We start from the raw sequence: 13,383 nt of genomic DNA, 5'->3' as shown, positions 1-13,383 counted from the left end.
TGGGCAGATTAACCAAAATTTCTTAGGAGGGACAGAATTTGATTCAGAGAATGTTAACCTCCTTAGTCTATTTATTTTAGATACCAGAATACTGAAAGCAATTGTTAAGATCACGATGGTCATGGGAGAAGTGAATCTAGAACTCCGGACTCTGGAGTCCCAGAGCTGTTACCTTTTTTCCAGCTTTCTTGAGGTATGATTAACCAGTAAACATTGTACATACTTAAGGTGTACAATATGATGTTTTGATATGCATATGCACTATAAAATGATTCCCCCAGTCAAACTAATTAACCTACCCCTCACCTCACATATTTGTCTTTTTTTTATGGTGAGGACACTTAAGATCTACTCTCTTAATAAATTTCAAGTATATGATACAATACATTAACCAGAACTGTTATGTTTTATACTCTGTCTTCCCTAGGTGTGCTAGAGTTGTCTCCAGTCATATCTGTCATGATATCATGCGTCTTCACAGACTCATATGCATTGACATTCTCTGAAGCATGAAGTTCCACATGGATGGTGTATTGAAATATTGACATAAGAGGCAAGAGGAAATGGGTGTATCTACGGAGATTCTTTGGTCCTAAGGTAAGATTCTACCAATCCCCAAAATTTGAGAATCCCTGTGAGGCTCCTAAGGTCTACAGTGCATAAGGAAATTTTACGATAATTTTAAAATAATCTCCAAGTTTAATCACTATTATTCTATAGGCTTTTTTCACAAATACAAAAACAAAGTTACTATCTTCCTTCTTTGTCTCTTAGGGCTCTTCTTCTTCTTCTACCCACCCTTTATACGAAAATGTTCCCCGGATTCTCACCCCTTGTCCCAGCACCAGCCCTACTGACCAAGGCCTTCAGGCAGTCCTGTCCACCCGGGGACCAAACAGAATCCATGCCCATCCAAGCACCAGGCAACAGGCCTGCTAACCACGAATCCCACTATATACCCAATAGCAACAACTCTGTTCAGCTGTGACCCCAAAGAAAATACCATCAGCCTGGGGACCCAAAATTAGAAAGTCTTTAACTACCAAAGTCAGTCTGTAAAGACTTAAAAAAAGGTTTGCACAGACACAAACGCAAGGCTACAGGATCACAAACATAACAGCACCACAGGACACAAATAAAGCTGTGTAACCAACCCTAAAGAAATGGAGACCTACAAATTGCCTGACGATGGATCTATCCAAAAGGCAAACTAGACCTTATCACTTCCTGGTAGTCCAATCAGTAGTGCCTCTGTAACACACTCAGTCTGCAGTTGTCAAAATTTCACTCCAGGCCCTTTGTAACTTGGCTTTACCTCCCTGTCCAGCCTCATCTGTAACCACACCTCACATTCTAGTGATGCATAAGTATGTGTTCATACCTGCACATAGCATACTCTTCTACACCTCTGTGCCCTGATCCTGTGGCTCTATTGAGTTTCCCTGAAGCCCCATTTCCTATACTTCCTGTCTAACTGCTACTTACCCTTAAAGATTCTATTCCAGGATATCATCTCTCCCAGGAATCTTTCTTTTCTTCCTCCAAAGCTCAATTTGATGCCTCAAGTTTCCATAGCATCCTGTACATAAAACTATTGTAGTTCTTACTTCATTCTACTGAGATTTTAACCTTATGAACCATGTGACTGTGAGGGCAAGAATCTTCTTTATTCTCTACATCCCTGGAACCCCGCGCAAAGCCTGGCATAAAGGAGAGTGCCACAAATGTTGGCCACATTAAACGTATCTCCCCCTCTTTCTGCTCTCCGGAGCTCTCTATTTCCATGGCCCCATGCTGGATTGCTCCTCTCCACCCATAGTGACGCTGGCCATTGAATGTTTTCCTACATTGGGTCTGTCTGTGCATCACTTCTTACAGATATGAGTCTGAGTAAGGGAAGGATGGGTTGATGATCTACTCAGTTGTATGTAAAGCCACAAATAGCTTTCATGACTAGTGTTGTAGAATCATGACTCGTGTAGCCGATTCATGACCAGTATTGTAGAATCTACTTTCTCTACAGATGTTCATGGAGATAAGAATAGCCTGGTTTGCTACAGTGATGCTAAGAAATTTGAGGAGAGGAAAGAGATTTAAATGCCCAAAAATCATGTTCTGTAGATAATCTGGCAGAAACTAAGAAAGAATATAAGCCAGCCCTGGGGACTTCTGGGCACAAGTCCCAGTGGTATGAGGGCATCTGATCTTGAAAGAAAGCACTGAGGCCTTTCTTCCCAGTATGGGGCCAGGGGAAAGTTCCAAGCCATTATGATCTCCTCAATGAATGTCCTAAGACTCCACACATACTCAAATCTTGATAACATAATAAATTGATTCACCTGAGCACACAGTCCCTTCCAGGCAGATGTATGTCTTGATCATTTGGGACAATCAGACCACACTTTCCTCTCTGAACTTCTCCAGGCACAGAGAGTGATTTCTTTCTTATCCTCGTGTTGAAGTAGATGTTATGTGTAACCAGCTGGATTCTTTCTGCTTGTGTTTGGGCTTGGATTTTGGTCTGAAATCATCTCTCAGAGCCTATAGAGTCTCAGAGAGACTGAAACTGTAATCTTAAACATCACTCTAGCCCTGTCCCAATACAGTTAGAGAAACGTGGTAAAAGGGTAGAGGGTTCTAGACCATGCCCCAGGAAAGCCAGGATTTAAGTCAGGTTTTGCCAGTAATCAGAGAAGTTACTGTGCTCAGGCTTTGCTTTCCTCTGGTGTGAAGACCCCCAGTTGTTACAGAGCAGGCAGCAGTATACTCTCACCCTCTAACTTTTACGGGGTCTCCCATCAGCACTATAGGGCAGAATGGGGCCATACTGCAGCCCCAACCATGCACCCCAGCTTGGGGTAGAGCTCTTCCCATCTCCTATGGGAGAACTGGGCTCTAGGATCCCTTCATCAGATGAACAGCTCTTTGCATTGACTCTGATCTTTCTTTTGACGTGTGTGCTTCCAACTCAGGCGATGGATGTAAGTTACGGCGGGCCATGGGAATGTGTTCCAAGTCTCCCGCAGATCTGACATCTCCAAGGTTTCTCTAGAAATGGGCTGGATGTGGAGACAAAGATCCTATAGGTGGAGGTTGATCTGGATAAATTCAGTGAGCCATCTTTAAACCTTGTGATACTGTGCCCTGTTGTGAAACTTTGGGCTCCTGGTCAGAAACTTGGGACTTTCCACTGCCAGGTTCCCTAAGCCCCAGAGATTAACCACGGGGCTCTCTGTGTGCCCACTAGTGCCTTCCAAAATTAGTGAGATGGGGGACAGGTCCCCGGGATTTTCACTGTACTCCGGGAAGCAATATGTCTTCCAACTTTACTTTGAGTAAAGTGTCCATTATAATGTAAATATACTGAGCACGATGCCATCCGTGAAGATGGAACCACAGTGCAATAGGGAAGTGCCAGCTTGCCAAAGTCTCTCCTGTTCTTTTCCTACTCCTCTCCCCCATCTTTTGATTTCTAAGATTATACAAATAAGGTCAGCCCACTTTCCACTCCTTTTTTCTCTTTTCTTGATAAAAATAGGAAGAAGAAAAGAACTAACAATTACCAAGAGCCCACAGTTCTCTTTATTTTACATTTTATCTTCATTTATCCATACAATAACCTTATAAACAGATACGTTTATTTTCATTTTATAGATAAATAAACCCAGATTCGAGAAACTAGGTAACTCATCCAACATCACGTAATTCATAAGTAGCAGAGCGAGAAGCCAACCCAAATCTATCAGAAGCCAAGGTTTATGTTCTTTCCATTGTATCACATGTCCTCCCTCAATGGAGCATTGGTACAAAAGTTTTGAGATTCATAAAAGAGACCATTCTATCTCATTTAGTCCCATTTGGAGCCCTGAGTTTAAGTATCTGAGCACGGACCCTGTATACAGAGTAAACCTTATTTAAGCTTTTCCACAATATGAGACGTTTCCACATCTCTCAGCTCCTGGAAGTCAAGTTCTGGCATGGCACAGCCCTGTCTGATGCAAGGTTTATGGCTTCTTTACTTTTTGCCTTTTTTTTTCTAACCCCTTACCTGTCTTGAAAATCTTCTCTTGTTCTTGGGTAAGTTGAATACCCTATGATACATGTTACTAACAGAAGGCCAACCTCTATAGCAGACAGTAATAGCAAGTAATAGATGAGAGTAAATTCTGGAGTCAGTCACCTTGGTTCAAATTATAGCCCTTCCAATTGCATCTCATCTTCTCAAGCATCAATTTCCTCAACTATAAACTATGCACTAAAATATACCTACCACATAAAAATGTGGCAAGTCTGGGGTGGGATGGAGAGATCCAAGATGGCAGAGCAGATAAATGCTGTGCTTGCCTCATTCCATGAGCACATCAGAATTACAACTAAATTATAGAACAGTCAACCTGGAGAATCATCTGAAGTCTAACTGAACAGAAGTTTTATAACTAAGGATATAAAGAAGAAGCCACATCGAGACTTATAGGAGGGGAAGAGACGCAAAACAGGCTGGTCCCACACCCACATGTGGCAATTGAAACTTGGGAGAGAGATCTTGGGCACAGAGTTTCCCCAGAGAGGAGTGAGGGAAACCCAGCCTCACACTAGGCTCCCCACAAAACATCTATCTATGGAAAACTGGGGATTCCAACCATCTGGGTGTAATGGAAGGCTGTGGGAAACCCCAGTTTCCTCTTAAAGAGCCCACAAAGGCACTCATCCTGGGCCCCAGTGGAGGGATGGTGACTCTGGGCACATGGGAGACATATGGGGAGAAACTGAGTTGTGTAACTTCAGGGATAGGACTGGCGAGACAGTCACCATTTTCCCTGTGTGAGGTCCTTCTCTCGTGCAGCCAACAGGCAGGTGCCATCTTTCCTGTGTTGAGCCCACCTCCCATGCCGATGGCTAAATCTGAATCTGAATTGGTCTGGTGAGCTCCAATTCCTCCACCCTTGTGACTCACTAAGACCCCGCCATACCCAACTCTGTACCGCACAAGGCACACGAGGCTTTATCAGCAGCTGAACCTTATAGGAGCCAGCAGCTGGCAGCAGGCCTCAGAGTGGGCCTGGCTTTTTTCGGAGCTACCCCAGAGCCGGTACCAGTGGCAGCCATTCTTGGTTCACAGCATAGCCTCTCCTGTGTGCCTCCAGGTCCAGCACTGGCAGCGACCAGCTGTGGATCACTTTGTAGTTCCTACCAGGTAGTCCCCAACTAGTCACAGGCAGTGGTTGACCTGGGCCTGCACCGGAGCCCCTCACAAGAGGCCTCAGAACCAACATATTTGGAGGTTGGCTTCAGATCACAGCAGAGCACCAATCAATTAACACCACAAGTGGCACACCCAAAGGGTGGTCTCAACAGGCACCAGAGCCCACTGAAACCAATCCCACTCAATGGGGTAAGTCCCCTGCACAGTAGCCCATAAGCTATGGATGTGGCCAAACCCAAAGCTAGTCAGCCTGATGGTCAATCCCATCTACTGACATGCCAGTAGCAATCAAGGCTCAACTATAACAGGATGGCACACACAACCCACACAAGGGACGTTCCTGGAGCACCTGGAGCAGGTGCCCAGGGGACAGGGTAAAAAGGTGAAGGAATTAAGAAATACAAATTGGTAGTTACAAAATAGTCATGGGGATGTAAAATAAAGCATAGGGAATATAGACAATAATATAGTAATAACCATGTATAGTGCCAGATGAGTACTAGACTAGTCAGAGTGATCACTTCTTAAATTACACAAATGTCTAACCACTATGCTGTACACCTGAAATTAATGTAAGATAATATTGAATGTTAACTGTAATTGAAAAATTAAAAAGGGGGGGAGGTGAAGGGGAATAAGAAGTTCAAGTTTCCAGGTAAAAAAGAAATAAGTCATGGGGATGTAACATACAGCATGGGGAATGCAGTCAATTATATTGTGATAGTGTAATACAGTGTCAGATGGTTGCTAGACTTACGGTGATCACTTCTTTAGGTATATAAATGTTGAATAACTATGGTGTACACCTGAAACTGATATAATGCTGTATGCTCGTAGGTTAGCTATATTTTTTTTAATAAAAATCTTTTAAAAAAAATTAAAAATTAGTACAAAGTATGTTGGTAAACAGCTTGGCATTTAGACAAATTGAAGTTATGCATGCTCTGTGACTTGGAATTTCACTGCAAGGTATTTATCCTCCAGAAAGCAAGCCTGTGTGTGCAGAATATAAGTACAAGATATTGTACTTATAAAAAATATCCACAATAATCTCTGGAAACAACTCAAATACTTGTCAACAGTCATAAATACAGAAAGCAGTCAATATATTGAGATGAACACTAATTAATGTTAAACACAGATAAATCTTAAAAACATAATAAAGAAGGAAGCTAGCCACAAATAATACATTTGTGCTGCCATTTATACATAGGTCAAAAATAGGCAACTTAAAGTACCCTGTTTAGTGACGCATATTGAAGGGAAAACCATAAAGCAAAGCAAGAAAGTAAGGATTAACTAACTCAGAGCAGTGGTTTCCTTATGAGGAAGGGAGTAGGCTGTAGTCACCTAATGGTGCCTTGGGATTTTCTGTGGTGCTGGAAAAGGTTTTTGTGTTTTTATTGTAATCTGAGTGGTGGTGACTGAGTCACCAAGCTATGTAGATGATTTGCTTATTTTTCTTTATGTGTATTGAATTTTCTCTTTTATCAATGATTTATTTCAGAAGTTTAAAAATAAGAGCCATGGTGGAAAATAAACGTGTACATGGAGAAAAATGAGCAGTGAAGTCAGGAACTATCTGACTAGTGAATGAGGCAGCTGTAGAGGGGGCACACTCCTTTAACAAGGTAATCCAGTAGTGTAGCGTTGGATGTATAGGGGATGTTTTTTCTTAAAGATAGTGTGGCGGAGGAAGAAATTTCCTTCTACCTTAAAAGTTCTTTCAGCTGGTCTAATAATCAAATAGACATGAGACAGACTAGTAAGAGAAAGTAACCAAATATAATACACACATACGTATGGGAACCCCGCATACATGAGAAAGTCAGAGACCCCACATGCAGAAGAGTTCAGAGACGGAAAGGGGGGTTGAGGTACATAAGATGTCTTGAACTACAGACGATGTAATGTTCCTGGGGGGGGTTCAAAGGTCCATTGCAGGAAGATAAAAAGAACAGATGTTTAGTAAATAGAAGTTTGTCCTGCCTTTTGGTAGGTCAAAAGAGGTTATCTCTGATAATCTCTTACTATGGGCAAGGCTTCTAATTCAAGTTCTTCTATGTAGGTAAGGGAGGGGCAGAAGTTTCTCTTGAGCCCATGGCTAAAGTTGCCTTTAGCTCAAAACAATCCACATACCACAGAGGCATATCTTGGGGTGACTCGTTCTGAGCCCCCATAGTTGGCATGATAAAGAAAGCATGAGAATCCTAGGAAACAAAGAGAAAGGACGCAAGCACCACTAAAGGGTAAAGAATGAAGCCATTTGTGCTTCCTTGGCAGTTTGGCCCACAAGACCTCAGGCAGGAGATGGGAACACGAAGCACAGTTGGAGAAGCTCCTGCCCAAAGTTTGGAACAGTGATTTAATCAGGACATGCATCAGTGAAAAGGAAAGGGTCCGTCCTGAACACATACTGATCTCAAAATGTATTTTTTAAATTTTTATTAAAATATAGCTAACACACAATATTAGTTTCAGGTATACAAAATGCATTTTAGATCTGCTGTTCCAGAACTGTGTATGGAAGGGGTTCGGAAGTATTTAGCAAATGCTGGATTCATACCTCCCATATTCCCTAATGCATGATTGAACAACTTAAAATATATGGAGAAGGACAGAGTTCCAAACTAAGAATCAAGAGAGATGACTATGAAGACGCAGCCCACAGCGTCTTTCCTTTGTGCAAGCCCATCACCAATCTGAGCCTTATTTTCTCTGTCTCTAAAAGAATGAGGTGGTACCACTGAGCCTGTGCTATGCCTATGGTGGCAGATGGTTAGCATACGACCTGCACTCTATGGGCAGGAATCGCACGCCCAGTGCAGGGTCTCCTGGGAGCCTTCCATGGGGTCCTACAAGGGAATCCTCAGCCCTGATCTGGCACCAACCCACCTACTGCTAGTCCACTAGCCCACCATCTCTCCCCTATTCCACCCCAACCCACAGCACTGCTCTCAGCTGTATGCGCATTGTTGGAAACCGGAATAAAACTCTCCCAGCAATGTGTGGCATTCACTAAGAAGTCTTTGGAGAGGTTCTGTAAAAGAAAAAGCAACACAGCTATAGTGGTGGGATTCAGTAATGATGAAAGAGGAGGAGCCTAATCTAAACAAGAATGAGTGCAATGCATTTTTTGTAAGCTTTGTTTCATTTCGTCCTCAAAAAACTCTTACAATGCATATGTTGAGAAGATCAAGCAGAAGCTCAGAGATGCTGAATCATTTCCCCCAGGGCATGTGCTGCAAAACAGAGCGTAACCAATAAAGCCATGCTCTACTGCCACTTTACAAACCCACTTGGGTACAAGCCTGCCTCAAGGCACAAGAATAAAACCAGTGTTAATGTCTTCTCAACTCTCAGTCCCCCACCACCACTTTAGAGGGGACAGACCTAATGACCCTTCCCCATAGCTCCAGGGAAGCACTGTCTTGCTCCACTCCTGACACAGAACATCCAACCTTGAACAAAGCACTAAACTGGCTCTTCCTGTGAGAGACCAGGAGAGAATTCCAACCTACCCACTCCCAACAGACACCTTTCCCAGAACCCTTAAATTTCCCAAATTCTAGCCACCATTTCATAACAGCCATTTGGAAGACAAAGCCCCTTGGTGAACTTTTTCTGGAGAAAGTGTCCCTGTAGCACGTGCCTCCAGCAAGGTGTCTAAATCTACCACCCAAAGAGAAGCTTATGCCTTCTCAGCTGTCTGAGCACCTAGCTAACTCCTGGCCAGCCAATAACTGACACCTTGAGACCCCTTGTTTCTTACAACACTGCAAGTTCTTCCTCTGGCATTAAATGAAGCCTGTGCTTTATACATCACTTCTCTGGGCTCCTGTGTTCTCAGTGGGACTCAGAAGTAAAGGAGAGACAAAGTTGACACTTTCCCTGCCATTTGTCTATCAGTACCCATTTGAAGTTATAGGGAAAGTGTTCCGGCCCGAGCATGACGACAATTGGTCTCTGTTCCTGTTCTGCCTTGACTGAGTCCCTATTCTCCCAAGATTTGGAGAAGTTGAAGTAGCAAGGAAAGACCCAGGGACTTTTTCCTGTAACTCTGAAGAAGACTTTCTCCCCTGGATGCCCTTCCAGGTAGAATGAGGCTGGCCCCACCCAGCCTCGCCAAGCTCTATAAAGCAGCCTCCCAGGCAGCCACCCCCAGGAAATTCCAGCCCTGTGCCCTCCTCAGTGATGAGGCTCTGTCTCTCTGGTTTACTCTTCCTCCTGGTGATCTCATTGCCTTCAGGTAAGATGGTGGGTACAGATCTGATCGTGAAAGTGGGGTTCTTCCAAGGACTGCAACACTTAAAAACCCCTGTGGATATAAGCTCAGCAGGGAAGACACCAATACCCGATGGACTCACAGCCTAGGGATATAGGTTAGTGGTTTTCAGCCCCTGCCCTGCTCATCTGTTGCTCTATCCTGAAGGTCTGCCAAAGCTTGAGAGAGGGGAGCCAATGTGAGGACACCCACGTCACGGTTCAGCTATCCAAATTCCTGTTTCCCCTCATCTTCCTCTGATTAGCCTCAGACTTGGTGGCCCTCACTGAAATGTGGTAGGAGGGGAGAGGACAGAGTCCAGAAGGTAAATCACAAAACAATAAACTATCCACCAAGAAGAGTAGGCAGACCTGGGAATTCTCCCAGCCTCTTGATAATTGGTTTTTCTTTTCTTTTCTTTTCTTTTTTTTTCCCTTCAGGGAACGGTTTTCTCAGGAATGATGGAGTAGAAATTCGTTCTTGCACTGTGATTGGTGGCAGATGTTTCTTTGGTTGTAGAGTGGGTTGGGAATGGGTTGCATACTGTCACAACATATTGTCTTGTTGCAAAAAGTTGAAAACTGTACCCAGTGTCAGTGGCTTCTGACCTTCACTTCGTGGGTCCAATTAAAAGGATATGTGAATAGCTAAAAGAACAAAATCCTCAATCTGTGTGTAGGCGTCATTAATGAGCCATGGGTAGCCAATGGGGGCCAGGTTCTGACCAATTTACTGGGAAAATTTCAGAAGTATTTTGTAAAGGGGCACTGAGGCGAAATGCATCTCCTGTTGTTTTTTTCTGCCTACCCATCTCCAATCACTGATTCCTATTTCAAACTCAAATGCATGCATGACTGAAGGCCCAAGGATATAACATCGTCTGAGCCTAATAGCAATAGCTTACCATGTGCCAGTCACACCTTTAAGTGGTCTACATACATTAAATCACTTTATCTTCACAACAAAATCTATTATTTCTCCTATTTTGCAGATGAGGAAACTTTTCCAAGGTCATGCAAGTAGTAAGAGTTAGTTAGCACTGGGTTTGCACCCAGACAGTCTTGATCCAGTGCCTCTACTGTTGAGCTAGACCACCTCTCAATTATTGAGTCTAGGGATCTAGCTGGGAGTAGTGGTTGTAGTTTGCAGTGATTGTAGACTGTCGTCCAGTGCGGAATCAAGAATCCAAGTACAACCATGAGACAAGAAGCCCCTCAAAACTCTTCCTATGGCTTAAAGCTGTAATAGCTAAACTGCATCTGTGACTCTGCTCAGTGGCTCTGGTGATTCAAGACCAGTGTTGCCCTAGGATGCCACACACCAAACATCGCTGCTCTCACCACTGCAGTGGAAGCAATGGGCCATACAGACCCACACAAAATGTCATCCTGTCTGCAGCATTGCTCCAACAGCACTTCCTCACCAACCCTCCTGTCTCCCTGCCCAAAAGCACAAGTCACAGATCTTCATCACGACCCTTGTCATTATCTTCTCAGGAAAAAAAAAAAAAAAAAAACAGCACCCGAGTTTCAGTTTTCCTTCTCCAAGGATATGCCTGAAGGCAACAAACAGCTGTGCTGGGATGTTAGGCAGGGCTCCTTTCTCCTAGAAGACCTGCTTGTTCCGACCCTCCATACCTCTAATCTTCAATATTCCAGGAAAAAAAAAACCCAAAAAACAGAGATCAGCACTAATCCACAGAGCTGGCCTCGTAGGGCATCAACTTTGAGTTATGTCTAGAGAGGTTCTGTGGTGTCGGGTACCTGTGTTTGCCAATTTAAATCCACCCCTTCTTAAGCAAAAGAAAGGGAGAAGTGGTGCAAAACCCCGCAAAGTAATATAAATGCAACGAAATGAAAGAAAAACAGAAAAGAAAAAGAGAAAATTAAGGGAAGGGAAATAGCAAATATTTTTTTCACCAGATTTCACAAGGGTCCACAACCCCCCAAAACGCTACAAATCCTTACCCTTTGCTTGTGATTCCTAAGGCCATAATTACACCAGCCTGGGGTGAAGTATTGCTCTAACTTTGATAATGTGATGCAAGAGGAGACACATGACCTGACCTTTGATTTTGTTCAGTGCAGCTTAGATAAGACTGGAACATTCAAAGCTATTCTTGCTGAAAACCCACTCTAACGTGAAATAAACAAGAGTGCTGAAGAGTCACACATAAAAGCCATTATGTATTCACCTTGTGGCTCCCTGAGCTAGTGGCCTCAGAGGTAACGGCCGTGCTCTCTGAGCAAGCCAACGGTGCCAGTCTTTGCTCCCCATATCCCAGGGCAGCCGGGAAAGTCCATGATTTAGGCTTAGTAAATCAGATATCTGTCCACAGGAACTAGAGTTGAGTGAATGATATCACTACCTTGGTACCAGTGGAGAACCAATTCATCCCAGGGCCACAGACTATTTCAGGACCATGATCCAGCAATGTGGCCCTTCAGAGCACCTTCATGTTAAGTTCTACGTATTAAGTTAATCTAGCTTTCTAGTGCATTCCCCTTCAGCGTAAAAATGTCCAGAATTAATGTCAGTTACTGGAAACCAAGACATTGGAATGATGTTGAGATCTCTTACTGATACCTCATCATTTAGTCCTTTTAGGATTAAATGAGGTGATGGACTCCGGGAGTATGTATGTAACATGCTTGGCACTGTGTTATCTGTTTCAAATGTTGTGATATTGTGTTAGCTAGGTTCCAGTACATAAAGAGAAGGATCAGCCACCCTTAGGGACCAGCTGCACCCCTGACCCCCAACTCACACACACTACGAAGACAGTACGGTGGTGGCAGTAGGAATCAGAACAGGCACCAACATGTGCAAAGGGAAAGCAGATCTCAGGGAGACTCAAACCCAGCCTGCGAACATCACACCTTATTATACAATTCTTTTTCCAGAATCTAAGATGGAGGTTTAAAGTTTGGGCTGTGTTTTGATTTCCTGGGTCTGCTCAAACAAATTACCACAAATTGGGTGGGTTAAAACTACAGAAAAGTATTCTCTCACAGTTCTAGAGGCTAGAAGTCCAAGATCAAGGAATTGGCAGGGCCATATTCCCTCTGGAGATTCTAGAGAAGAATCCTCTTTTGTCTCTTTCTGGCTTCTGGTGGTTACTGGCAATCCTTGGCATTCCTTGGTTTGAAGCTGCATCACTTCAATCTCTGTCTTTCTCTTCACATGTTCTTCTTCCTCCTCTGTGTATATCTCTGCATCTTCACATGACCTTCTTATAAGAACACTAGGCATTGAATTTAGGGCCAGCCCTTATCTAGTATGACGTCATCTCAACCTATTTCATCTACATTGACCTTATTTCCAAATAGGTCACATTCTGAAGCTCCAAATGGACAGAAGTGGGGGGAAACACTACCAACCCAGGACAAGCTACAAATAGGGAATTTGAATTTTCTGTGGGGAAGCTAGTGTCCTCCCTTTACCTGCGTCATTTGACACACAATAAGGAGAGCCACGCCCAGGAGAGGATTTGCAAATGAATCTATCTTTACTATGAAAACCAACATTTTTTCTCTTAGTGGACATTCCCCAGACTCTCCCTGGAGAATACGCAAAAAAAAAAAAAAAAAAAAAAAAGATAAGGTGACCCCTGGCCTCAAGATGCTCGGAGGTTATTTGGAGAAATAAAGTCATAAATAATCGCAACACAAGCCGACAGATCTTACAGTAAACCATGAGGTGATCTGCAGGTTTTCCTATGACAAATAAGTTTTTCCCCAGCTTTATTGATGTATAATTGACTATTTAAAATTGTATATATTTAGGTTGTACAACTTGATGATTTGACACACATGGTGAAATAACCACAATCAAGCTGATTCACATGTGTATCATCTCATACAGTTATCATGTGTGTGTGCATGCGTGTGTAAGATGAGAATACTTGACAAGCAAG

At 43.3% G+C, this 13,383-nt stretch overlaps 1 protein-coding gene across 1 annotated transcript; it reads left to right on the top strand.

Moving 5' to 3' along the window:
• Positions 1-9,397: 9,397 nt before the first annotated feature.
• DEFB136 (defensin beta 136) lies at positions 9,398-10,074 on the top strand. Its single transcript, XM_033135413.1, has 2 exons — positions 9,398-9,452; positions 9,908-10,074. Exons 1-2 carry the CDS (start codon positions 9,398-9,400, stop codon positions 10,072-10,074), a joined length of 222 nt encoding a protein of 73 aa, XP_032991304.1.
• Positions 10,075-13,383: the final 3,309 nt, after the last annotated feature.

Source organism: Rhinolophus ferrumequinum, chromosome 18 (genome assembly GCF_004115265.2).
Source record: "Rhinolophus ferrumequinum isolate MPI-CBG mRhiFer1 chromosome 18, mRhiFer1_v1.p, whole genome shotgun sequence".
Classification (NCBI taxonomy): Eukaryota; Metazoa; Chordata; class Mammalia; order Chiroptera; family Rhinolophidae; genus Rhinolophus; species Rhinolophus ferrumequinum.
Note: the sequence above shows the minus strand (reverse complement) of the source record. Positions and strands in the feature narration are given on the sequence as shown.